General features: G+C 46.7%; 2 protein-coding genes across 2 annotated transcripts; one reads left to right on the forward strand and one right to left on the reverse strand.

The window, feature by feature from the left end:
- Positions 1-1,591: 1,591 nt before the first annotated feature.
- Positions 1,592-27,242, reverse strand: LOC115759872 (cytoplasmic dynein 2 heavy chain 1). Its single transcript, XM_030700982.1, has 25 exons — positions 27,206-27,242; positions 26,735-27,066; positions 25,726-25,810; positions 24,871-25,000; positions 24,346-24,809; positions 23,752-24,280; positions 23,271-23,694; positions 21,286-23,195; positions 21,012-21,228; positions 20,700-20,945; positions 19,972-20,634; positions 19,709-19,891; positions 18,109-19,034; positions 13,420-13,545; positions 13,222-13,356; positions 11,904-12,825; positions 11,702-11,842; positions 11,521-11,634; positions 11,359-11,461; positions 9,830-10,285; positions 8,449-9,772; positions 6,751-8,060; positions 4,568-5,979; positions 3,036-3,335; positions 1,592-2,107 (listed from the first exon to the last, which is right to left on the reverse strand). The coding sequence occupies exons 1-25, from the start codon at positions 27,240-27,242 to the stop codon at positions 1,826-1,828; spliced, it is 12,771 nt and encodes a 4,256-aa protein (XP_030556842.1). The 3' UTR covers positions 1,592-1,825.
- On the forward strand, positions 2,622-17,076 carry LOC115759873 (putative mediator of RNA polymerase II transcription subunit 12). The gene is made up of 4 exons (XM_030700983.1): positions 2,622-2,771; positions 10,625-10,771; positions 14,243-14,389; positions 14,713-17,076. Exons 1-4 carry the CDS (start codon positions 2,754-2,756, stop codon positions 15,958-15,960), a joined length of 1,560 nt encoding a protein of 519 aa, XP_030556843.1. The 5' UTR covers positions 2,622-2,753; the 3' UTR covers positions 15,961-17,076.
- Positions 27,243-27,579: the final 337 nt, after the last annotated feature.

The raw sequence follows: 27,579 nt of genomic DNA on the forward strand, positions 1-27,579 counted from the left end.
TTTTGAAAGCGACTTCTTCGGTAATCCTGCCCAACCCAGACCCCTCCGCCCCTTACCCATCCACAACTATTGCTGCTATAATTTCCGGTTGGCTTGTTCGTATTATATAATTTATTTATTGCGCATCGCATGGCCAAAACTAAATGCTGAGAGAATTATTTACAATTTTGGCCACGCCCACAACGTTAGTAAATGTATTTTTGGGGCTGCTTTTGTCATTTGCGGACGCTTTGATTTGTGTTTTTCTAATGTACCAAGCAAAAGCAATTTGTCTGACACAGAAGTGAATACCCCCCTTTCCCCTTTCAGCTTTGGAGGCGCCACCCATTCGTGCCACTTGGCTGACAAATTGTGTTAATTTGCATATTCGAAACTTTTGCCTAATTGAACATAATGCCACTTAATTAAACTTAAGCAACTTTCGGTGGGTGTGGCACGAGGCAGACGGCAGGGGGATGGGGCAAGCTGAGAAATCACCGTTGGTAAACATCTTGGCAACAAACTAGCTGCTTGCAACCAAATGTACGGACAGCACCTAAAACTGTGCCCCAAACATTTATGATACACTTCAATTGTTGTTGTTTTTGCTCACGATGTCGTTGTTGTTGTTGTTGGTTGTGGCACTTTGTGGTTGAAATTAGTTGGAAATTTACAGATTATGACGAAGCTAATGTTGGGACGAAGCCCAAAGAACCCACAACAATCTGCACACAAGCTAAAAACACACACACATGAACTCATAAAACAATTAGGCATTTTGAGTTTTGCGCCTAAATTATTTAAATGGCAGTTGAAAATGGCAATGTAGTTAATACTTATTAAATTAGTCTAATATAAATTGTAATACTGTGAAAACTCACTTGGGCGGACAGCCCAAAGAGCAGTGTCCGTCTAAGAGAGAGGCAGCGGGTAGAGCCAAACTTAATCGTTGGGTATACAATGTCCGCCAAAGAGAAGTGTTTGTTAGTAGAGTTTACTGTATCCTCATACTAAAAATTGTTCATCATGAATGACAGACTGAATGTATGATATACTGTCTGATTGACTGACTGACGGTCGGACTAACTTATTGACTGACGGACCGACTGACTGTCTGATAGAATGACTGACAGCCTGATTGACTGACTTATTGACTTAGTGACTGTTTGGTGGAAGGTATCATAATACTGTCATAAAATGGAAACGGAAGCATTGGAGACATCTCCAACCCCATAAATATATATGTATATTCTAGATCAGTAACAAAAGCTCAGTTGATATAGCCATGTCCGTCTGTCCACCAGTCCGACTGTTTCTACGCGAACTAGTACCTTAGCAGATCGTTCAACTTCTTGACTAAATTTAGAAAATAAGAATCTGCCATTTAGAGCTTCATTCTGCCAAAAACAAACATAAACCCATTTTATTTTACAGTTACTAACTTGGTATAAGTTAGTTTAAATATGAAAATACGATTTTGAATTTATCGAAAGAACATAAATTCAAAATCCTACGTTAATTAAACAAACAAATTATTGATGTCATAAGTCATTTATTAAGTTAATTTGTATATATTTTATATACATATCAAATGTACCGAAAGTTGTCAAAATTATTTCCATTTATATCGCCTTTTTAGCCACAATAAAGCAGGCTATATATTTCAGTCAGAAAAAAAATCAGGTTTCATTTTCCGATCACAAACACCTGTGCTCTCAATTCAAAATTTTGCAATTCCAAAATGGCTTTTCTGGACATATTTCTTCCATTATACTTCTACAGCGGATTCTGCATATTCGTTTATCTGATTGATTCATTTTTTTGGGATGAATTTCGACAGACGTCATCAGTAATCGTCAACTATTAAAGCAGTGCCTGCTAAAAGTACCTGCTCCGCGGTGGCGCCACCAAGTTCCAGTTTTAAATGACAGATCAGCTTATCCCTGCTGGCCCTGCTGTACAGTGGCAGTGTAATTCTCTCGTCGGAGTGCTGCCTGTTGCTGGCAAATCGATCAATTTTCTTGAATTTATCCGCATTGGCAGTCTTTTCAATATTTTCTTTGATTTTATACGCAATATAAAATGCATTCGAATCGCTCGTATTTAACATCTGTGTATTTCCATCCAGCTGCATGCATTTCAAATAAATAGTGTAGTTCAAATTCGTATTAAATTCCAGTATTTATTTGGACCGCAACCTTAACGATTTTAGTCTGTGCACGCACCAGAGACGGCGAATTTGTGACAAAACTGTGCAACACTTAACGAACGTGCTCATTTGACGAAAAATGTGCTCACTTAACGAACTGTACAGTTAATATAAGCAAAGCTATGCTCCTCACTGTTAATGCATAAAAATACTTTCGCAGTGAGGAGCAATTACGTTACACACTTTACGAAAATACTTAATATTTAATAACTTTCAACAAATTAAATATTTTGAGTGCACCAAAAGTGTAATTATTGCAGCACAAACGAAAAAATTTGAACTTTGAAACAGTGCACATACATTAATACGTGCTCAAATATTGGTACTCAAAAAATACTTGCGTTAAATAACAGTTAACATAGCTGCTGTGCAGCCCTGGCACTGCGTTAACAGAGCGCCGGAATGTCAATCAAATAAACAAAAAGAAGCGGCGTGAAAAAAAGCGAAAAACTGCAGCGAAATCAAATACTGCAGTAAATACAAACTAAATGTCGTAAATAAAAACTAAATATAATTCCAATTAAGTGGTAAACAAACAGAAAACGGCAAGCTGGAGACGCATTTTATGGCCAAGATGGGCAAGGTAAGCAAACAAAATGCGAAGAAAAAAGCAACGAAAAAAAAAAAAACACGAAAAACAGAAAAAGACAAAAGAGCCCACGGCCCGAACACAGAAAAGAGACAGCGCTGAGTGACAGACAGCCAGACGAGACAGCCGAATGGACGGACAGACAGATGGACGGACGGACAGACGGACAGACGCACGCATCAAATCAAAACGCGACGCAAAGGCGCCAGAGCAAAATAAATTAAATATAAACCAATGTAAAAATGGACAACTACTCACCCTAAGCGGCGCCAGCTTCAGCACCAACGTCTCGGGATCTGCAACTCTATTGTTAATACACTGCAATCGGAGTCGCTGCGTGGAGACGCCCAGCTTGCGCGCTTGCTGCAGCTTGAGGCAGGCCAACAGATTCTCACAGTTGTACACATGCACCAGATTCAGTTCCTCAACGAATTCCAGCTGCAGCTGCTGCCTGTAACGCTGCTCCGCCGCCTCCGCGCGCACCAACAGGCCGCGCAGGTAATCTGCGGCGCTGTTGCTGCTCGGACCGGGCCACAGCTTCTGCCAGCTATGCGGCACCTGTGGGGAGTTTCACAGGCTATTACAACGAACATGAAATACTCTTGGCAGACATATGGCTAGACTAAGGTCTTCTAAAATGCAGGCCTGTTTCTACCTATGTCAGCTATAAGCTATAGAAGTCAGATTCTGATCATATTTAAACATCTGTGGGAAGTAAAGGGCTATTGCAACGAAGTCTAAATACTCTTTCGGACACTTCTATATATAGATAATTAAGGGTTTTCTGAAAATTTCAATTATGCTAAGCGCTATAGTTCCTATATGCTTTAAAAATCTGATTCTGAATATATATTAAGACCTGTGGGAGTTTTAAGGCATATTACAACGAAGATGAAATACCCTTGCAAAGATTTTTATATATACACAGAGGCTAGTCAACTACAACTATAGAAGTCTGATTCTGAAAGTATTACAACAAAGTTGAAATACTCTTGCGAACATTTCTATCTATGGATAAACAAATATGTTCTACAAATCGCTAATCCTAGGCTCGATTCTTCCTGTATGCTATAGAAGCAATAAGCAATATTTCAACACTTGTGCGGGGTTAAGGAATACTAAAACGAATATGGCATACTCTTTGGCTGCACAATGATTATCTTAAATGCAATGTCCTATACTTTATAGAAATCTGATTCTGATATTATTTTGTCATGTGCATTGGTTGATAGTAGTATATAAGTGTATAGTAAAGCTCAGATTTTTCTAAAGATCCCTTGAAAAGCAAAGGTTTTTCATACAAGCACCAAAATATCCACCAATAGTTCCTATGGAACCAAAATATCTAGAGTAGTCCGATTTTATACGTTTTAGAAGAAAATATTTGGAGGACTGAAAAGTTAGCTCCTATAAGAACTCAATTTTCACCCGATCGTTCCTTTGTGCGGGTAGCTTTAACGACTGCCCTGGTATTGCTGATCAAACAGGTACAGTGAGTGATCTACTAACGGACAGCTGCCTTATGTGACGATCTCAAGTCGTCAATTTTTTACAGTCCTAACATTTTTTCTTGTTTACTTTTATGACACAGTCTTTAAGAGGACATCGCGGCCCAGGAGAACTTTTACCATCAGTGTACGCTCCATAGAGCTTTCACTGTACATATGCTCAACACACTTCATGACTAAATTATAATACCAAGAGTATTAAGGTTTTGATTTGCGAGTGAACATTGTACCGCCTGCCTACGTGCTCCTTCTTCTCCCTCTCTCTCCCCCCGCTGCACTCACCTGCTGCTCCGCCAGCGCCTGTATTGTGCTGGCATCCACATCCGCCGGCTGTGCGGCTGTGCCCGCCGTCTCCTTAAGCCAGTTGTGCAGCTGCGAGAGCAGCTGATGCACTGCTCGAAACAGCTGCGCGCCCAGCTGCAGCTCCGCGTGCACAAACAGCGTCCAGGGCGTGGGCGTGGTTGTGTTTGAGGCTGTGCCGCCGGCCAGCGCCTCCTTGGCCGCTTGGCTAATGCTGCATGCGCTGGCCAATTTGCGCCAGAGGCTGAGCAAAGGCTTGATCTGCTGCTCCAGACGCTGTCTGGCATTGGGCGTGGCCAGCTCGTTGCTTGCTGCCGCTCCGCCAAATTGCAGCGCTCGCAGATCTCTGACTATGAGACGCGCCTGTTCCATTTCGCGCCGTTGCTGCGCCTGGCTAGCCAGCCCATATATGCGCGGCTCATCCACATCCGGCAAGCGCTCCACTGCCGCATGATAGTCCTGCAGCTGGCCGCTTGTGGGCAGGGCGCTGCCCAGGCTCAGCGGCTGCCAGCGATTGCTTAGCACATCCGCGCAGCAAAACTGCGACAGATAGCTGTTCAGTATGTCCACGTCGCGTGCATTGTTCAGGCGCCCGCCGTATGCCACCGCCTCGCAGAGCCGCTGCAGCAGCATCCAGTCGCAGCGGCCGCTGATCAGCTGCGCATCTAGCCAGCCAAGCACGCCCAGCGCAGCCTTCAGATCCGCTTCGCCAAACTCATAGTACTTGGACCAGCCTTGTGGTATATACTGACGCCGTTGCTGGAGCACAGCCTGCAGCAGAAAGAGCACCAGTCGCATCTTCAGGCACTTGGCCGGCAGCTTGGTGGCCAGTTCCGTCTCCAGGCCGGCATAGTTCTGCAGCATGCGTTGCACCTGCTGTTTGAGGCCGCGCGGCTGCTCGTAACGCACCTTGAGGCACTTGTAGACAGCCGCCTCGCTGAAGCCGTGCGTCGACTCACACAGCAGCCAGAGGCGAAAGTCCGGGGATTTGTGCAGCTCGCTTAGCTCACGCTCCATTTGGCCCAGCCACTGAGGCACCAGATGCACATTCTTCACGCACAGCCACTGACCCTGGTTGGCCGCCTGTCGCATGGCCACCAGAGCACGCTGCTCGCTGCCGCGTCCGATGGCCAGCTCCACATACTTTTGGGGGCCCCATTTTTTCAATGCCACGCCCCTGAGCTCTGTGGCCGGATCCAGTTCGGGCTGACTTATCATCAGTACGGGACGATCGCAGCTGCTCTGCTCCAGCAGCTGCTGTACCGTCGGCTGTGTGGCCGCCTCTGGGGACAGGCCCAGCAATTGGCTGCTTGCTAAACGCAACTGCGATACCAGCAAATCGGGTCGAAAGATTTGGGCCAAGAGCACGCGCTGAAAGGGTGCCTTGACGTGGGCTGTAAAATTAACAAAATATTAAATCCTGGAAGAACCTTGACAGACGGGAGTTTCCGACTCAATGCAAAAAAATTCCTGATTTAAAGAAGTTTGAAGAAGTTCTAATAAGGCCAATTTGAAGCCTCTAAAACATCAACTAAACGTGTGACTCTAAAACTGTGACTCTGAAACTGCAGATAACATGGATCTATGCGCTTTGTTTAATTGGGTAGAGAAACCATTTAGATTTTCCTGATATTTAGGGTACAGAGAATTATCAGACAATATTTTTGATTACATCAGTGACCGTAAAACTGTGATTCTCAATTAATGCATCTTAAACTGTAGGGCTTAATAACACAAATGTGGAGCACGAAACGTGCAGACATTGCCTTGAGATAGAAGAAATAACGGAGCACATTAAAGATTCCAGATAATCTGATACTGAGATCAGACCCTTGATACTAGGGAAATAATAGTCAAGGCAAATGCATTGCATAATCTTTCCTTTTTCCACTTAGAGGCAGAACACTTGACTCTATCAAGAAATAAGAGCACACAACGGCTTTAAAACTGTGGGAAGTAGATTCAAGATAGGGTGGGCGGCACTAAATCATTCGTAAAGCCTTATTCTTGCGTCTTTAGATGAGTCTCCAATTAAGGGTTTCCAGTTCCAAGCTACAAAATAGATAATAATATACTCTTTGGGATCGAAGATGCCTTCGTGCCCGCCTATTATCAAGATTTCTCTTCTAACCCAATCAATTAATACATTTGCCACATTTACTCACGCAGTACATCGTCCGTTTGCTGTTCGATAAAGCCGCGCCATACATAATCCTTGTCCAGCTGCAGCTGGCCACGCAGCTCCGGTAGCTGTTGCAGCAGCTGCGCCAGCTTCAGCTGCGCCTCGCGGTTGATGCAGTCGGGCAGCCCGTTGCCGAGCAGCTGAACGCTGCCATCGGCGCTGCCCATAAAATTGCTAATAAACAGCTCCCATTCCTTGATGCCAAGCGCTGCTCCAAAGGCCTGGCGGCAAACCCAAAGAGCCAGCGTTAGCTGACTATCGCGTGGTGTGGCACGCGCCAGATGCAGGTAGACGCTGCGCACGAGACGCTCGTAAAGCTGCTGCTGCTGCTGCGACTCCTGAGCACGCAGTGCGCCCAGAAAGAGCTCGATGTAGACCAGGGCGGACAGCTCGTAGCCCTGCGTGAGGCCGGCATAAAAGTCAGCCGACTGGACGCACAGTTCGCGCAGTGCGCCAAATTGTGAGAGCAGCGTCTGCTTCACCTGGCCGCTTTGCTCCAGTGCAGCATCAATTTCGGCGCTGCTGCGCTTCACCTCATTCAGGCTGGCCAGAAGTGGCTCGTTGCGCAATATATCGCCCTCAGCCTTGGATAGTTGCTCCAGCAGTTTGTCCTGCAGTGCCATGCGCTGCTTGAGCAGCTCACCCTCGCGCTGCAATAGCTCAATGCGCTGCTGCTCCAATGCGGGATTCTTAAGCACAATCGCCTTGGACATGAGCTGATCCGCCAGGCCGGTGGCGGTCACTGTAAAGCGCAACAGATTGACCAGACTACGCTGCTCCGGCGGCAGCTGCTGCTGCAAGCGATGCGATTTGCTGATTAGCACCAATTGGAAATCCTCGTGCAGATCGACCAGTTTGCTGGCCACCGCCAATTGGCGTTTATTGAAGCGCACATAGACGTGCCCTTGCAGCAGTTCCAGCAATGGCGGACGCAGCTGCTCGCAGTCCATGACCAGCAGCGTCTTGCCAAAGCGCACGGCCAGCTCCAGTTGATAGCACAGGCGCTCGTTGCCCTGCGTCGTCAGCTCGCTGGCACGTCCCGCGGCACGCAAATGCGCCGTCAGCCACTGCGCCGCCGTCTGGGTGGGATCGAGCAGCAAAGGCACTGGACAACTGCCAAAGGGCAGCGACAGCATCTCCCGCAGCAGCGCGGCGCTCTCAATGATCTGAGCGTCGCGCGCCAAGCCTTGACTCTCCCAAATGATTTGCTGCTGCTCGGTGACAAGGGTTTGGCGTAGATCAAAGCCTGTTCCGGGCAGCTGAAAGTCCACGCTCATGCGTTTTATTGAGGCGCTGCGTGGAGGAATGAGGAATAGTTTAATATACCAAATCGATCTTTATGTATTTAAAAATATTTCTACTGGCTGATCCAAGAGCTTAAAAACTGATTTTGTCTGATTCGATCAACTTTTTCGCTCTAGACCGGACATTAATTGATACAATTACGTGTTACACCCTACGTGAAAGTATGGCGTAGTTTGTAAATGAAAGTTTAAATTGTTTAAGACCAAGCTATTTCTGGCCACTTTAAGATAATCTACACAAAAATTTTATCTAACGATTCCACTCATGTTTTTAGAAATCCACCCCTACGGGTGTAACATAAGTGATATTCATTTTAAAGTAGGCACTTGAGTAAGGCGCAAATGTAGGCTAGTCTGAAATTATTTAAGCTACTCACCCCCGCTGCTCTACGCCCCAGCTCGCATAGTAATTGATGGCCAATGCGAGCAGCAGCATTTTGCCGTCCAGTGTTTTATGAGCTCGTTTTAGCTCCGCCAACTGCTCGCTCCAGGTGGCATACTCTGCGCTCAGTTTGCCCACCAGCAGCTCGGCGGCCTGCAGTGTGGCACCGGCTTCCTGCAGCTTTAGCTCCAGCACGGCCGCCTCTTGCGTGTAGGTTTGCAGCTTTGCGGATAACTTCTGGACACGCTTGTCCACATCGTCCAAGCCACTGGCCAGCTGCTCCATCTCATTCTCGGCCGCATTTAGGTTACGCTGCAGTTCATTCTGTTCCCGCTCTAGCGGCTTTATGCTCTGAATGACACGCGCATAACGCACGCTGGCCTGCACCCAGGCGGCGAGCGGTGCAGCCGCTGCCGAAGCGCGTTTGGCATTCTTCGATTCGTAGGAGTCGCCCTTTGCTGCAAGCAAACGCTCCACGGCTTGACAATTCTCGGGGCTAATGTGCGCCGGATCCAAGGAACGTATATCCTCCTTGACGCCACGCTTTGCCAAAAATGTTTTCATGCTGTTCCACGAGGTGTCGCGTATGCCCATCAGCCGCAGCACGCCCTCCAATATGTCCCGCACGGCTTCAGGTGGTGCGCGCAGCGAGCGTATTTCGGAGAGCGCCTCGGATTTGATTTGACCCACTGCATTGCTGGCCTCCGCCAATATGGGCTCCACCTCGGCCAGTTCCTGTTGTATCTCGCGCTGTCGCAGCTTCAACTGCTCGCTGCTTTGCTGCGTCTGCTGCTTCAGTTCCAACATATTGGACTTTTGCTCATTTGCATTGTGCATCGTGGCTGAGATCATTTGCAGCGCATCATTGGCCAGCTGGCGTTTCTCACCCAGCGCCTGTTCCTGGGCCGATGCATTCGACTTTAAGGTGTCGACGAGCGCATGGGCAGCGGCCAACTTGTCCACGCCCAGCTGTAGCTTACCCAGACGCTGATCAATACCAGCGGCGGCATTGCTATACATGTGATAATAGCTACGAATGAGCTGATAGTAGCGATGCGCTGGCTGTTCCAGCGGCAACTCCTCGGCCACGTCTGAAAAATTACTGCAAACAGGCACCTTGCCACGCCCCGCAGCCACAGACGCCTCATTGAGCAGCTCAATGTATTGCTTTGGCAGCATGGCCAGCGTATCGCGCGACTCTGGCCGCACATAGAGCATATCCATCTGACGATGCAGTGTTGGGCAGCTATTAAAGTATTGCGCCAGCTGTGGACTGCTCGGCTCCAGCACGAGCACCAAATGCAGATGCTCTCGAGCGCCTGTAAATCGTATTCTTAAAGATTACTTTAAATTTATTAGCTGTTCAACGCACTCACGCTTCATAAAGTACGCGCCCAGCGACTCCTGATAGCCCTCCATTTGCGCCGCCTGCTTTAGTGCGCTGGCCACCGTCTCCAGATCATCGCCAAAGAGCTCCAGAATTTCACTGCCCTCTAACAGTGCTTCAATCGGTTTCAGTATGTCGGGCACATAGCTGAGCCAACAGTGTTCGATCAGCAGATAGCTCATCTGCTGCTCTAGCGCCGCCGTCTGCATGGCCAGCTTCAGATCGTTGTAGAATTCTGGTAGACCATAGCTGGCGCCGCCCTGTATTGTCAATACTTTGGCCTGCTGCAGCGTGGCAGCCGCATAAATGGCATCCAAGTGACGGTCACCGGCCTCAGCCAGAATAACCAAATGTGCATCGTTTCTGGAGAGGATGCGTGCCACTTTGGCCGTGTGCTGCAGCAGCTCTTCCGTGATAGGCGATGAAATACTGTAGTTTTCGGCATCTGAAAGTGAAATTAATTAATAAATTAATTAATAAAATTAATTAATATACTTTTCATTTGTTACATTAGTAATAACCATAAACAAAATAAATTATATATATTGAGATCCTTAACATTCGTAAGTTAACAGAGTTCAAGTGCTGTCAGTTAACAGCGTCACTTTAACATAACCTATTCTGTAAAGATACTGAACATTAGCTAATACTCCTTCACGCATCGGCATTGAAGTTGACTTCACACTGCATTCGACACATTTATTTCCTTTTCCACTTTAAACATAACACGTTTTGTGAGTCGAAATTGTTTGTCATTTTCTACCCGTTCTCTATGTACTTGCAGTGGATGACCCCCGAAGAGGAGGCACGCCAAAAGTTCATCATGCGGGAACGGGATCGGGAGCGAAAGCGCATCAAACGCATGAATCCCGAATATCGGCAAATGGAACGAGAGCGGGATCGATTTCGCAAACAGACGCCAAGGCCCAGTGTAGTTATCCCGATTCATATTGTATTGTTCTTTTGTTTTTCCTTTATTTACTCTCTGAACTGCTCATATCTTGAAACCGCAAAGATTCAGCGACATCATATCCTCAGTGAATAGTTCCAAGGGAAATGTACAACTTCAACTTCGATGCGTGTGACAAACAGAAACTCTAGACTGGACAAGAAATAGATATATTTTTGGCAATTCCGATTGATCAAGTAGATCACGAGTTCAGGGCTTTAACTTTTGCTCTTAATTTTTGGAGGTCATAAAACTATAAAGCTATTTAAATGCAGAAAAAAGGACCTACGTGAGGTAGTGAAAAGGTTAGAAATATTTTATATATATACAAGTAGGATAAGCAACAGATAAATAGATGGAATAAAGTAAAAAATTTGTGTAATTTGAGAAACTACTCAGATTGAAATAGAAAAAAATAAGTAACTTTAGATGAAACATTTTTGATAATTAGTTAGAAAACTCGAAAATCGATAAAGGCCTTTAAAATGATGTATATGAACTTAATTGAGGTGAGGACTCTTCGATAAAAATAATGAGGGTATATTGCCCTAAATCTTTCCACTACTTACTGCAAATTGTAATTTGCCTGTGCACCTCCTCCAGCCACTCATCATGGGTCAGGCCATGCAGCTGTCCTTTCGATTTAGGCGACTTGGGCACAAAGTAGATTTTCTGTCACGAATTAAGAACAATTAACAAACATGTAGATGTGGAGTAAAGCTAAAACTCACCTCTTTGCCAAAGTATTTGCGCATAGTTTGCTTCAATATCGTCTCAAATTGCTGGACATGCTCCTCACTGGCCAAACGGTCCCTAAACATGCCCAATAGCTCGCAGTACAAAGCCTACGCACCACAGGCAGAGAAGAAAAAGTCAGATGGCAATTCAATTAGCCCAAACTAAGCCACTTACCTCATTGAAGTCAGTCGACGGGTAGTAAACGAGACCCGCAATTAGCTTCATAATGCACTTGGGGCTAAACTGATAATGCAACTGTTGCTGCTGTTGCCGCTGCTGCTGTTGGCCAGTGGAGGCAGTAAAAGTGGCCTGCAGCTACAAGGAGAACGAGATAAACAAATCAGCAAAGAGCAAAATCCAGGCACAATTCCTTTACCTTTTCGAAGCACTCCATTAGGCACTCGCTAACATGCTGTAAATTGATGGGACTGCCGCCGCTCTTTGCCCTGAAATGCGTATGGAGCAAAGGCTCGAGGCGACACTGCACGATGGCCAGCATATCGGATGGACTGGGTCGAGCCACTCGCACATATTGATTGATGGCCAAGTAACGGGGTGAAATTTTTAACAAATTGCCGCTAATGGACGCACAAATTTGTAGCCCACTGACGCTAATCCATTCCAGATTGTCCGCATAGAAGCCGCCGCGTTGCACTAGCTGCAACAGCAGCTCCACAATTTCACAGGCGCCCCAATCATCCAGCTGGCATAGATCTAGATTCTTCATGAACAGCAACAGACGCGATTGTTTGGGCCTATATTCCCGCCCCCGCACGCCGCTTACCGTGACACAGTGCGTGCGCAGCGTGTGCAGCACATAGCCAGCGGTCAGCTGTGTGGAGCAATTGATGCTGGCCAGCTGATAGCCCGAATGCTCCAGCAGCGCCTGCTCCAACAGCAGCGTCTTGCCCGCTCCACTGGGTCCGATGAGCATAAACGGCATTGCCCGGCCGGGGGGCAGCTCCAGCAACGAGCTGATGATGTTTAGATACGACTTGACATAGCCCGTGACTATTAGTTGACTATCCCGTTCAGAAGTTTCCATAACCCCCAGCGCATACTGCTCCAATGCGCTGTGCTGCGGCTCATAGTAGCTCAGCTCGGCGTGATTGGGCTGCGCCACGTACAGATTCGCCCGCTGCAGCACCAGCTGAGCAAAGTCACGCTGTCGCTCGCTCGGAATATAGCCGAGCATTGCACGCAATGTGGCCGCTCCATACTCCTCAAGGCTCTGGCTATTGTGCAGCTGGAGCAGCAGAGATCGTAACACACTGACACGACTTATGCCGGGCGTCTGACTATTGGAAAAGAAGACAGTTAATGAGATAGTAATAGTTAACATTTGATTAGAAATCTTGCACGCATTTAATAGAGAATTCAGAGTTCAATGATAGCTGATAAACGAATTTTTCTCCTGATCCTGAAATCGAGCATTCATGCTCGAAATTCAGCCCCTACCAAAGTAGTATTTGTTATGCGATTTAAAATCTGTTGAAAATGGGTCTATATGGGCTTCCATTAAAATATATGAAAGCATAGAAGCAAGTATGTATAATAAGACCTACACAGACAAAAAATATATATGGAAATATATTGGAGATTATTCCCTATAGATCAGCATTTTCTTAATTAGCATCTATCAAGCATCATCGACTTAAATTCCCTTTGCCCATTCAATATCTTTCCCTACGTACCTCAAGAAATTTTCATTTTCCAGCCATTCGAAAGCTGTTTGGAAATTTCCATCAATGTAGCTTTGCAGTAGATCACCATATGGTTCCTTTTCAAGCTCATGCTTAAGCATTTCTTTCAAGGGATAATGATCGTAGCTGTAAAAAAAATTATGATTAGTATGGACTGTGACTTGCTTAGCCTTTCTGAAAACCACTTACCTCATGTTCACAATGCCCATTCGGGATATAGTTGCCGGGGAGGCGTGGCGCACATCGTCCGTTTCGAATATAAAGTTGACGTTGTTGCCGAACTGTATGCGCCAGCCGGAGGGCAGCGTTAGGAGTCTGCGAAATGTTTCAAGATATGATTGGTTAACAAAAAACAACACACATAAACACAACAGAAACAATTTGTAAAACCCTGCTTTTGACATGTATATGTCTAACGGCTGTTAAGCACATGTTAAACTGACGCTTTTAATAACAGGAACGAGCACATTTGCTTAACATATCTTAATATATAGTTCGATTTTTATTTCGACTCTTTAGCCTCAGTTATAAAATTGTTCAGGCACAACAATTTCTAGAATCTCCCAATATGTTGTTCTATTGAGCTCTCCAGGGATTTTCTTGACATGTTTATGTTTAATGGCTGTGAATAGGCATACATGTTAAACTGGCGCTGTTAGTAAAATTGATAAAAGAGCGCCTTTTTGCTCAAAATTTGATTTAACAGTTCTCGCTCGCTCGAGTTAAATGTTAATGTTAAAATAAACAATTTTAATTTATTATTATAATTTACTTAATTTGAAATGTTATGTATTTGGAGAAAACGCTGGTTCTGATTTCTAAAAATTTCTCCAAATTGGTTAGCCTCAGACATATACATGCTCAGCTGCACAAATTCTATGCCAACTTCTGTTCTGTTCTGTTGAACTTTGCCTAGCGCTCTTTAGAGCTGTACTTTAGTTCTGGTATTTAATACTCTCTGCTCAGCCGACTGCTACAAAAACCAAAAACGCTTCCCATCTCTATATTGCAGCTGATGACACCCGAGGAGGAGGCGCGCCACAAGTTCATCATGCGCGAGCGAGATCGAGAGCGAAAGCGCATCAAGCGCCTGAATCCCGAATATCGGCGTATGGAGCGCGAGCGCGATAGATTTCGCAAGAAGGCACGACGTGCTAACGTAGCATTTTTCCAATATATATTTCTAAATTATATATATAAAACACAAGTGCACACACACGAACACGAATACACACACACACACACACACACACACACACACACACATACACAGGCACAGACACAGACACACAGACAGACAGCACCAGCTAGTTTTAAGTAGTTGAAAATATTGAGCCTGGGTTGGGGTTTACTTTAGTTTTTTCGTTTGTTATATATACCACACGACTGCTGACCTTCAATACAGAGTACAATATCCCCCAATTGCTTGAGCCAGCCACATTGTGCTTTAATAAGTTTTCCCCGCTTCTATTCGACTTTCAGTTGACGCCCGAGGAGGAGCTGCGCCAGAAAATGATACAGCGGGAACGGGATCGCGAACGGAAACGGATCAAACGCATGAATCCCGAGTACCGTCGTTTGGAGCAGGAGCGTGATCGTGATCGAAAGAAGGCGCGACGCGCCAACGAGGCGTTCCGGCAGCTGGAAAAGCTACGTGATAAGATACGCAAGGAGCGTAAGAAGGGTCTCCTGGTGACTGATCCCACGCAATTGCCGCCCGAATTTGCGGGCATTATACCGCCAGTGCCTGTTGAGCCTGAGGTGATTATATCAACGCCGCAGACACAGCAACAACAGCAACAACAACAACAACAACAGCAGCAGCAGCAGCAACATCAGCAGCAGCAGCAGCAGCCATCCACACACCACCAACAACAACAGCAACAGCAGCATCAGCTCGCCGCAGCAGCAGCAGCGGCGGCGGCAGCTCATCAGCAGCGACGCCGCAACATGTCCGCCCATATGCCGATGGCGACGTCCGGTCTGAACAGCGCCACGCTGACGCAGCTGACGGCGGCAGCGGCGGGCAATGCGGCCATGCATACGCCCGCTGGCCATGCCACGCCCACGCATCTACAGCAGCTGAATAAGCTGCAGCAACTGTATCCGCCGCCCAGTTTTGGACATCCCGCCCTGCCCATAGCCGGCGTCACGCTGATGCCACAGCTCTGCCATCCCATACTGCATCAGAATTTGGGCGCCACACTGTATCCGGCGCCACCGAATGGCATCAAGCAGGAGTACGGCCAGGATGTGAGCAGCTTAAGCGCTGCGGCGGCGGCCGCTGCAGCGACAAGTTCTGCCTCGGCCGTGGCCGCTGCGCAGGCGGCGGCGCTGGCATCGCTGCGGGGCGGACCGCAGCAGCAGCAGCCGCCGCCGGATGAGCCCGACATGGCGCTCAACCTGGAGCCGGAGATAATATTGCAAACGCCACCCGATGTCAATCCCGCGCAGCAGCAACAACAGCACCACTTTAATGCACACCAGCAGCAACAGCAGCAGCAGCAGCAACATCATCTGCAACAGCAGCAGCAGCAGCAGCATTGCAACATGTTCCAGCACATGGCGCCACAGGCGCACATGCAGCACATGCGAGCCGCGCCGCTACCGCCACCGCCCACCGTGGCGCTGCCACCGCCACCGCCGCCGCCAGCGACGCATCAGCAGCAGCAGCCGCCCCAGCCGCCGCCGCCGTCGCAGCAGCAACAGTTGCAACATGCGCAGCAATGAGAGAATTATGCACTCGACTTTAGTTCTTAAGCTCAACTAGCCACAAACGCATTTCAAATTTCAATTTCATGTTCATTTTTTTAAGAGTGAAGAAAGTATGAGAGCTGGCGGGAGTGTGTACTCACAGGTTGGAGTTGTGTGCGAACTAGTTCAGTGAATCAACTTTATTTAACTAATTATGCGAGATTTCTAAAGCGGATTTGCAAAATGTGCTTAAAATAAAATTAAGTTTAATTCTATTCAAAAACACGTTTAAGAATTCTGGCATATTTAGTGATAAGAAGCTAATGTGAACTGATTTCGAATGAACTAAACTAAATTAGTTTAAATTTCTTAGGTGCTTGTGTTAATTCGAACTAGCCAATGAGAAAGAGCCAGTTCAAAACAATACACAAATGTATATTTATTTATTATACTAAACTAAGTTCTCTAAATTGTTCGGAAAATTGACAGTTAAGTAGCTAAGCGAAGCTGGTTCCCTGGAAAAACGTGGTAGCTATTTTAAAGAACCAGTTCAATTGAACCTTAACTCAGTTCAGGAAAATGTATACAACATTTTATATGTATTTATTATAAGTTCTCTAAATTGTTCGGAAAACTGACAGCTAAGTAGCATAGGGAACCAGCTTAATAGAACAAATTGGTAGCTTGTTTAAAGAACCAGTTCAATTGAACCTAAACTCAGTTCAGCATAACTGTTAACAACACTCCTCCGCTGGCGAACACACACACAAACAGACTCATGTTCAATTTAAGAATGAAGAGAGACTCTTTGACGTCATTTATAAAATGACGTTACGTTGTGTATTACACTTACTACGTTACGTTACGTTACGTTATTGTTTTAGTGGGCTTCCCTCATTTAATATCATCGTTTTGAGCATTTCTAAGTTTTAAGTCCTTTGTTTTTGGTAGCTAAGTGATAGGGGATGCATTTGCCCATCCGTACAATACAATACTTGCAACATTAAGATACGATACGATATATGATAATTGATACGTTTAAAAATTATATATGACATACGATATATACATATATTATGATATACATATATATATGACAAGCCGCAAATAATTATTACGAATTTATGCGCAGGTACGAGCAAAATATATTAGCAAAAGCTGTTGCTAAACACTGAAAGGAATCCTCTTTTATTTTAAAAGACCTTTCACTAATGGAGATGGAAAATGGGGGAAAAACTATTTTAATGAACATCTAACGAGAAAGAAAGGCTATCTTCGGCACGCCGAAGATCTAATACCCTTGCAGACCCAACCTTTTTATAATGCTTATAGTGCTTTGCCCGTATCTAAGAATCACAGGGAAAATAGTTAATGTCGAGTTTGGTCAAGATATCTTGATAAACAAAATGTATTTTCATACAAAAACTTAATTTTCGACCGATCGTTCCTATGGCAGCTATATGATATAGTGGTCCGATCTTAATAGGATTTTGCATATATATGTGGACCTTAGTAAAACTAATAATTGCCGAGTTTGGTCAAGATATCTTGATAAACAAAATGTTTTTTCATACAAAAACTTAATTTTCGACCGACCGTTCCTATGGCAGCTTTATGATATAGTGGTCCGATCCAGCTGGTTTTCACATATGTGCTGCGTGCAACAGAAAGACGGACTTCTGCACAATTTCATTAAGATAGCTTTAAAAATGAGAGACTAGTTCGCATAGAAACAGACAGACGGACAGACGGACATGGCTATATGGGCTGTTGATACTGATCAAGAATATATATACTTTATGGGGTCGGAGATGTCTCCTTCTATGCGTTACACATTTCACGACAAAATTATAATACCCTCTGCAAGGGTATAAAAATGTTTGGAAAATTTAATTTAGGATATGTTAAAACGACTCTGACAAATTCAGCCCAAAACTACGCAAATCAACTAATGTTAGAGATTCTATGAATTTGGAAAATCTGTTTGAAAGGAAAGCTGCCAAATCTGATCAAAAATTGGTTTTCCTTAGTCCAAGGAAGAAAGAACACTTAAAACATTGAGACGAATATTCTAAATCCACCATTGCGAGTGAAAAAGTCGTGGAAAACAGATGGAAAATTTCAAGGAAAAAGTCTGGCATGCCAAAGTTGTGCTGTATTTATATATCAACAATTAGTACTCACTTGTTATCGTCCAGCACCGAGTTTAATGCCTCAATCCACTCGGGATCAATGCTGCCATCGCACACAATCCATGAGCGCACGTGCGACGGCTCCTGATTGACCAGCACAGCCGTGTGGGTGAGAACGCCGTCTAGCCACTGTCGCGTGTCCGTGTCCAGTCGCCCCAGCAGCTGCACACGACTCATCGACTTGGGACTGATGGTGTGCACGCGCAGCTGTGTGCCAGTCGTTGCGGTCAGTGCCTGACGCAGCAGCGACAGAATGCTAGACTTGCCACAGCCGGGTGGGCCCACTAGCACAACGCCCATACGCTTCTGGAGCTGTTCATGCAGCTGCAAGGCCTTCTTAATTTGCCTGTCGTTGGCACAGAGGCCTAGTGGAGCAAAGGCGGCCGTCAGTGCTTGATGCAGCGGCGTCAACGGTGCCTCAGAGGCGCCAATTTCCGGAAACACATTTAACAGCAACATTTCGAAGCACTCAACGTCCTGTTGCGCCAGCTTGGACATGGTTGATGAGCGTAGACAATGGACAGCAATGCGCATTTCATCATTACCAATCGCCGACGGACTAGGCCTGGCGTCCGAATGCTCATTAACGGGCGTTCCCGCTAATTGCGCGCGCAGTCCCTCGCCGCAAACGAGCAGCACAGTTTTCAGTTCGCGCAGTCCCCAATCGTAGTGCCGCTGGGCGGACAGCATTTTACTGCAAAGATCAAACAGCTCCACAATGCGCTCCGCAATATCCGCTGCAGCCACAAAGCCCTCAACGAACAACATGACGCGTGCAATCTCGCCCGGCTCCGGTTGTTGCATGACAATTGGTCGAAAGAGCGCCTGAATATTGCCGGGCAGCTTCTGTCTGCCGCCGTATTCGCCACCCGCTGGATTTAGGGTCACAAAAATGCCGCAGTGCTGGTTAAGCTGAACCTGTTAAGAGTGAAAATCGCATTATTAAAAGTCTGGTTAATAATTAAATAATGCTTCACCGTACAACTGGCCAAGTTTCAGTAATTATTAAATTAGTTGGGGTAATATCATTATTGTATTTATCTAACCATCAATCAGCCAATATGTAGATAGATACTATATATCTATAAAAATCATTAGGTCAATCAATCAATCAAATTTATACAATACAATTAATCTTTTAATCAACCTATACAACGATTCATTAATAACGCAACGCATTAAAACATGAACCTGTCAATTCTTATATCTATCCACTAGCCTATCAATCTATCCATGAATTCATCAGTCGAAGTGTCTTCCATCAATATATCAATCAATTTTTCTACCAATTCATCAATATAACTGTTAATCAATCCTTTACACAATTAATACATAAATCCCCATTAACCTATTAATATACAAATCCATGAATGTACCAATTAATTGTTCTATCAATTGATATATACAACAATCGAACAATCCTACAGTCCATCGATTTATAAGTACATCAATTCCTACAATCCATCATTTGCTCAATCTATCAATCTATGCTTGCCATTTGCCACCAGGCAATGGGTCTGAGACCGGCCAGTTGCTTTTAACTTAACCCCAATTGAAATGAACCGTGTGGCCGTCCATTCATCATGTCTCACCTTGCGGTCGCCAATCTGCACACTGTCCGCCTTGTCCTTCAGGGCACTCTGGATGGGCTGTATGAGCATGGATATGGATGATAGAGTTGCCTCCAGTAGCCTATTGAACTCATCAAAGCAACCCCAGGCGCCGCAGCGCGCCAAACCGGTAAGGATTAGGCTCATCGCTTCGGTGTCCACATTCTGCAAGCACACACACATATACACACGCACACATAGTACCGACATTATGACAAATTGCAAATGGAGGCGTGGCAACTCACCTCATCGCAATTGAAAACCAAAACGAGACGTCCCAGCATGCCGCCCAGCGCCTTAACGCATTCCGTTTTACCCGTGCCCGCTGGGCCAAAGGGATTACCGCCGAGGCCCATGTGCATGGCCTGTGTGAGTGTAAGATAACAATTGTGTGTCAACCGTGTGTGAACCAGCTTATTGGCATGTCCCAGAAACTCGTAGGCGTATTCAAATTCCGCATAAACCATGCGCACCCACACCTGTCGTGCATCCTGCCCGCCGCCCAGATAATATCTCAGCTGACTCAGCCAATGCCAGTCACTAATGTGCATCACATTATGTTGCTGCAGCTCCTCCAATACGCCAACATAATGCACCAGATCCAGCAGCAAGGCGCTCAGCTTAAGCCATTGCAAGCTGCCGCCTGTCGCACGCTGTTTCATGGCCGCCAGATGAGCTATTTCCGCTTTGAGCTGCTGCTGCAGCTTGGCCAGCGACATGCCCCCAATGGCCTTTTCCGTCTGACGCGTAAAGTGTAGGGCACGCGCTGTGGCCAGCACCTGGCTGGCATATTGACGCAGCAGCTGCTCGCTGAGATTGTCGCTGGAGCCGTTGGTATTGTTGTAGCACTCGTAGATCTGGCTGCGCAGCGTCTCCTGCACGGCGGCCACCAGCTGATTGAGCCAGCGCTGTCAGAGTTACAAACAAGAGAGATAAATCGATAGCTTGACATGTTTGCAGCCCGCTCGTTTACCTCAATGTCGCCGGTCATGTCGACGGCTTGGCTCAGGCGCAGCTCATCGCCCTCGGCGCTGTGCACGGCCAGAATTCTGTAGTGGCTGCCATTGGCTGTCTGTTCTATGCCCAGACTATGACAGCCCGGAAAGAGTTTGCGTATGTGGCGCTTTATGATGTCTGCATCCTTCGAAGCCTGACCCAGCAGCTCGAGCAGATCGTCGTCGCCCAGAAAATAGAAACGCGGAAATGAATTGCGTTTGTCCTGTAAAGAGATAAAGAAGTGGAAAACACTCTTTTCAAATGTATTAGTTCCCCCGCCCTCGCTTACCGTTATATAGCTCATCAGATTTTGCTGGCAACGCGCCAGCTGAGTTTCCAGCGCATTGACAATGGTGCTTATATTGTTGATCTTCAGCAGGGAAGTCACGCGCGGATCCATTTGTATCTCACGCATCACATAGCGAAAGTCCTTGTCGATGCGCTTGAACAAAGCGTGCTCCTGCTGTAGGGTTCCAGCGCCAAACACAGGCTCTAGGTAGACCCAGCTGTGAGTATGCCAGACATGGTTAAAATTGCCTAAAAGATATCTATATCAAACTAACCGTCGCTGTGAGTGGCTCAGACTGGTGAGCAGCACATCGAGTGTATTGAGGCGACTCTCCCAGAGACCCGCCTGATCAGAGAAGCTATCGAAGGCGGCCGAGTTTTTGGCCGATTGCAGCAGCGACTGGTTGTCGCCAATCTTGTTGAGCACCTCCTGATAGTCCTTGATCAGGCACACAGGCTGCCCGGTGGCATCCGTGCGCTCAATTAGTTTTAGCTGCGACGTCACCGACCACTGATCAAGCTCCACGAGCGCCTGCCTGACTATCTGCTCCGATGCCGCCTGCCGCACAATGTTGCTGATCTCCGGAGCAGCTGCCTGCAACGCATCCATGTCCTCCAGCAAATCCTGCAGCTGTATGGCATGCAAAGGCTTTGAATGAGTTCTATGCAGCAGCTGGAATATGATTGCCCAATGGCGTTCGCTGATCGCATCCGATTGCAGCTGCTGGAGAATGGGCATTGTGGTCTGCAGACGCTCCACCTGCTGGCGTATGCGCTTCGAGGGCAGATCAATGGAGGCGTGCACCGAGCCCTCCCAGCGCGCAATGAACTCGTTCAGCACATACGGACGCCGTCTATAAATGGCCCAATCCTCGTGCAATATGGGCTGCAGTTCGTCCAGAAATGTATCATACACCTTCCACTGCTGTGACTGCTGCTCCAGCTGGGCATCGATGGCAGCAAAGGGAGCCAGTGCATCTTCGGGGAATTCCATGTTAAATTTGTGACACTCGTCGAGCAGCTGCTGTTTCTTTAGCTGCAGCTGTTGCCAGTGAGCGCGACGCTCCTTGAACAGCTCCAGGCTGGCGGAATCGTTGGCCTCCAGTTCGGCTATGGTGGACTCCCAGCGCAGCAGAAACTTGTCCGCCTCGTTGCGCAGATTTTGCAGCTGCGTGTGCGCCTGGGTTTTGATCATGTCCACTTGACGCTGCAATATGACCGCATGGTTCTCCAGCAACGGCTGCAGTTGCTCCCACTGCAGCATGATGGGCGCCAGGGCGGTGACACGCTCCTTGCACCAGCCGGCCAGGCAGGCATCCTTCTCGCGCACCAGCTCCAGTGTGCTGCTGATCTGCGGCAGCTCGCTCATAATCTTCTCATACTTCATGCCCGATTGACTGATGCTGCCCTCGTCCATGGGCACGTTCTGCAGGAACTGCAGCGCATTCTGCAGAAACTCCTGCACGGCGCCCACATCGTTAAGTACGGACGCACGCAGACTATTCGCCAGCGCCTCCCAGTAGCGTCTACTCAGATATTCAATGTCGGTGCGCAGCGGCAGAACATTGATAACAATGCAGTCGATGGACTCTTCCGATTGCTGCAGCTTAGCCAGCTGCTGGCTGAACTGTTTGCATGAACGAAAATTGCGATCCCAATCGGCGGCTTCATTTAGATGAATGCCGCACAGCTGCTCCACATCCACACAGCCTAGCGCTATCCAGGGCAGCCAGATGCGTTTGAAATCCTCCAGCTTGTCGAACAATTGTGCGGCACGTGCATACAGCGGCCCAAAGTGATGGCGATTCAGCGCCACCATGGTCTGAAAGAGCGCGGCGCTGTGCTCGGACAAGCCTCGAAAATTGCACGGCCGCTCAATGAAACGTCGCAACTGCGAGAAGTACAATTCGCGTATCTCCTCCTCCGGCGGACTGTAGCAGAGCTGACGCTGTCGCAGCACCAGCTTTATATGTATATCGGGCAATTTGTTGTTCATGTCGAGCAGGCCGAGTATATACTGATATTCCAGCACCTTGTACAGCTGATGGTCCCAGTGCAGCTTGAAGGCATCCAAATTTGTATAGCCCTGGCGCTCGAGTGTGGCCACCAGTTCGCGTAAATGACGCAGTTCATCCTTCCACACTTGATTTTGTGTCAAAAGATCCGTGCCCATGAGCTTCATGACCTAGAAGAGCACACAATTCAGGTAACAGGTATACGATTTGTGTTCCTTTCTTTTATTCCAGCAGCCAGAACTCACCGTGCGCTTGGCCTGCTCATGATAGCCCACCAGCAGCGTGTTGTCTGCGGACAGCTTGGACACTGCCTCTTGCAGGATGTTCACATAACGCTGCACCGAGTCCTCATCCTGCCAGGCAACCGTTTCACTCTGCACCAGACGCTGCAGCTCCAGCGCATTCTTCAGCATAATTGGCCGCTGGCAGGGTATCATACGATCGCCAATGGTATTGTGGAATGTCGCAATTTGTTGCAATCGTCGCGCATAGCACATGTACTTAGCCGCGTGTGTGGCCGCCGAGCGCACTTCGAGGGGCACAGTATAGCCCAGATTCTCGAACTCGCGCACATCCTGGCAAAAGGTAACCAGTTTGGGGTTAAACGTGACACGCATCAGCTGACGGCCCTCCTTCTCGAACTTGACGACAGCCTGATCGTCGCGCAGCCTGTGCGAGGATTGAGGAGTATTAAAATGGGAGCTGCTTTGACGGGTGCATATTTACTTTAGTTCTCCACTTTTGACGGCCGTGGAGCATTGACCCGACCAGATCTCAAAATTGGTACGCAGCAGCGACTCGGTCTCCTCCTTGATCTCCTGCACCGCTTTGTTGACCTTATCGAAGCCCTCGCGGCCACTTATCAAGTGGCTGACCTTCTCGATCTCCTGGATTTGATACTGCACCACCTTGAGCCAGCGGCACTCGTTGCATATGACCGACAGGTGACCCGTATCGGGCTCCATATTCGTGTCGGTCATGGCCTTGCGCAGATCCTGCAACAACAAATGCAGCGATTGCAGGAATTGCTCACGCTCAATGCTGAGCAGCTCCAGTACGGCGGGTCTTTGTATGAGCATCTCGTATTTAGAGAATATGAAGATGACCTGACGCGGATTGCTCAAATGATGATGCAGCTGCGACTTCAAGGCGGCGGCCATGCGCTCGTCAATGGGCTGCAGCACCTGCTCGAAATGCTGCAGCGCCTTGTGCCATTTGGCCTGACCCGAGGGCGAGGTGTCGAATATATTGAAATCTGGCGAGGAAGACCTCAAGCTGTTTGCATGCATTTGATTTGAATTTGAATTCCCAGCTACTCACCGCTAAAGGCCGCCTGCTCCTGGAACATCTCCTGCAGCTCGGCATCGTTGAGCAGCGTGGCGATTTGCTTGTACAGCTGCTTGATGTTGCGTATCTCGCCGAGGCGCTCCTTGAACTGCTGGCCGCGACGCGGCACATGCGGCTCACCCAGCCAAGGGTGCTTCACATAGTTGGGCCAAAAGAGGCGGGTCAGCGAGTCGCACAGCTGCATCCAGGCATCCACGGTGTCCATGCACTGGCTCATCAGATTGTTGACATGATACGAGTTCAGACACCAAATATCCTCCGCCAGCAGCTGCACCAGACACGCCTCCAGCAGCCGATTGCCCATGATGTCCAGCAGATCGGCCATGCGCTGCTGCGGATAGTTGTAGGGCAGGCGCCACAGCTCGTCGAGATTGTTGTGCGCATGATCGAGGAATTCCTCGATGCGGCTGCTCGAATTGCCGCCGCTGTCGATGGTGCTACACGTTGTTTGTTGCTTATTAAATAACACAACTTTTAGTAATACGCCAAAGTACTTACCTAATTTTCTGCTCAATATTTTCAAGCAGGCCAATGAATACCTGCGCCGTCTCGCGATCAAGGCGCGAACTAGACTTTTGGCCCAGCTTTTGTTTCCAGTATTTTATCTCATCTTTTATGCTTGTTATGCCTGTAATTATGATTTTTCACAAAAAGCACGCGCCAAAATTACGTAACACGCGCGCTTCAATAGCAACTCCCGTTAGATTGTGAAATTCGCAAAAGCCAGTGTGACCAAATGCTGCACTGAGCTGCTGTGCGATAGTTGATATGCTTCCAACAGGCCGCATTTGCAAGCGAAATATATTATGCCTAAGACATGCCTTCACACTATGATTATGACTTTCTTGAAAGTATTGGTCGTTTAAAGGAGCATAATAACTAAGTTTGCCAACTTCAGCGTAGTGAGTACACTTCATGCAAAGCAACAGTGCTTAGATGTGGTTGCGTGAGTATGCTGCATTTGTGAGTTAACTGCAGTGGATAAGCCTTACTTTGTCTGATGTTGCCTATCGATAAACGTGATCAGCTTAGTGTTCGATAGGGCAGTCTATCGCGATTATTGGAATCAAGTTGGCACAAGTGAAAATAAAATGCTTTGTTTTTTGTTTTTTTTTGCAGTGAAAATATGTGTTAAATAGTGATTAAGAAAGTGAAATGGAAAAGAAATGAAATGCTGAATGCATTAGTGTATTTAATAGCAATGCAGCTTGTGCGTCTAAAATAGTGTGAACCGCTGCAGAACACAAGAGTCACAAGCGTGGAAACCCAATTGGAATAATTGGAATATTGGAATATTGGATTCTGGTAAGTTTGGAACAGAATTATGTAATAATAAGTCAATGCTGCGCTTACCGCTCTGTGGCAAACCCAATGTGGAGCCCAGCGAGACATGCAAATTCTCCAGGAGGCCGCTCAGCTCAGGGCTATATTCGTTGCGCTTCAAAAGAACATTTATATAGGATATAAGTTAAATATAAAATATATTGCATTCGGCATTGGCAAGCAAAAAAAAATGTAATTGACAAAATGAAATTGCAAAAAGAATTGAATTATGTGCAAATGCGATTAAAATGCCGCTTGCAGCAATCCCCCCCTCCCTCTGCCCAGCGCCTCCTTGAGAAAGTGGATCTGGGCAAACAGCAAAATAATTTAAAGTCCAACTGGAATTAACGTATAAACTGCATACGACTACGAGTTCCAATCAGATACAGTGAACACTCTCCTGAGTGGACGCCAGCGTTTTCTCACCTGTTTCTTATTGCCAAATGTGCGCTAAGCGAGAAAGTAAGAATATCCTTGGCCCACCGAAGATTGAATACCCTTGTAAAGATTTCCCTAATGGTTTTGGAGATATGTGAGAATAATAAAGCTCGTAAAGGCTGAGTTTGATGCAAATTTCGACCAATCATTCCTATGCTATAGTTATCCGAATTCGATCAGATTTCGCATATAGCGAAACTTATATATCTAGATATTTGGAAAATCAAAAAAGTTTTCCATACAAGAATCTGCTTTTCGACCGAAAGTTCCCATGTGAGCTATATGATATAGTGGCCAGATCATTTCGAAATATACACTGACAACAGAAAGACGGACTTTGTCGAAGATGTCTCTCATTTCATGACAAAACTAAAATACCCTCTGCAAGGGTATAAAAAAAGTGGTTCGCGTTGCGTCTCTGAGTCTCACAGACCCTGGTTCAAGCCTTGCTTCTGACATTTTTCAAAATGTTCCATAAATCAATTTATTTAATGATTCGGCTCTTATTAAATTAGCTAAGAAATGTTGGGCTTAAAGGAGTCCAGGCTGTTCGTCTGTCGAGCTTTTACTGTATATAGTAGATGCACGTGTGGGAACTTACTCGGGCCGTGGCATGGGGCGAAAAGACACGTGAAACGGAATTGTAAATGGATTTAACCAGGCCACCCTCCAGTGTTAATATGCCCAACGGTGGTTCGACATCTCTTCCGTGCCCGTTGCCGTTGTTGCCTCCCCCATTGCCCACCTGCGGCACCTTGTAGAAAAGTAAACAGACTTCGTCGCTGGGTATGCGATGCTGAAATTTGATTTTGCCATCGGATTTATTATGCACGGCCGAGATAACCGTGTGCTCCTCCTGCTCTAGAAACTCCAATATAGTCGCTGTTTGTTCATCCAATTCCGTGCTCGGAATGCGCGCTGCAAAATACTCAACTGGGCGGCAATATGGGCGTGGCGTTGAATAACAAAAATGTAGAGCAGAATTGAAAATTTTATAGTTTTCTATATGTATATGGCTTTCAGGTAAGACTTTCAACTTGAACTACTTTTTGGATGATTTTATTATTGTTACCCGATGTATTTATTATAAATTTTGTGCGCTGACTCATCGCATAATATATCTGTATATAGATTTTAACTTTAGCTCTGCTGCGGCCGCACTTTCAATTTTCACTGAAACTCTTTCACTTTTGCTCGCAATGAAACTTAATTTGTTGTTGCTTGCGGTTGGCCCGGGCAACACGAATACCGTTGCCAGGGACTACAAAGTTGTGGGCATCTATATCCATGAATGTTTTACTCTTTTATTTTGTTCTTTTTGTTTTTGCTTGTTTGCTTTTGCACCTGTTGTTTTGTCTGCGACACGTGTGTATAGTCAGTTGGGCGGGGGGTTGGTTAAATGTTTGCTGACATTACCTCAATCCGGTTGCAGTGCCTGCTAATGAA

Source organism: Drosophila novamexicana, unplaced genomic scaffold (genome assembly GCF_003285875.2).
Source record: "Drosophila novamexicana strain 15010-1031.04,08,12 unplaced genomic scaffold, DnovRS2.1 tig00000387-arrow-pilon, whole genome shotgun sequence".
Taxonomy (NCBI): Eukaryota; Metazoa; Arthropoda; class Insecta; order Diptera; family Drosophilidae; genus Drosophila; species Drosophila novamexicana.

Bases quoted from the DNA above. Each gene is read 5' to 3' on its own strand.
- LOC115759872 (XM_030700982.1), bottom strand. From the start codon at position 27,242: ATGAGTCAGCGCACAAAATTTATAATAAATACATCGG. The intron at 19,892-19,971 runs GTGAGTTGCCAC...GTGTGCTTGCAG, and splicing joins TGGTTTTCAATTGCGATGAG to AATGTGGACACCGAAGCGAT. The intron at 13,546-18,108 runs GTGAGTACTAAT...AACATTTCGCAG, and splicing joins TCGGTGCTGGACGATAACAA to ACTCCTAACGCTGCCCTCCG.
- LOC115759873 (XM_030700983.1), top strand. The intron at 10,772-14,242 runs GTAGTTATCCCG...TCTATATTGCAG, and splicing joins AACAGACGCCAAGGCCCAGT to CTGATGACACCCGAGGAGGA. The intron at 14,390-14,712 runs GTAGCATTTTTC...TTCGACTTTCAG, and splicing joins AGAAGGCACGACGTGCTAAC to TTGACGCCCGAGGAGGAGCT.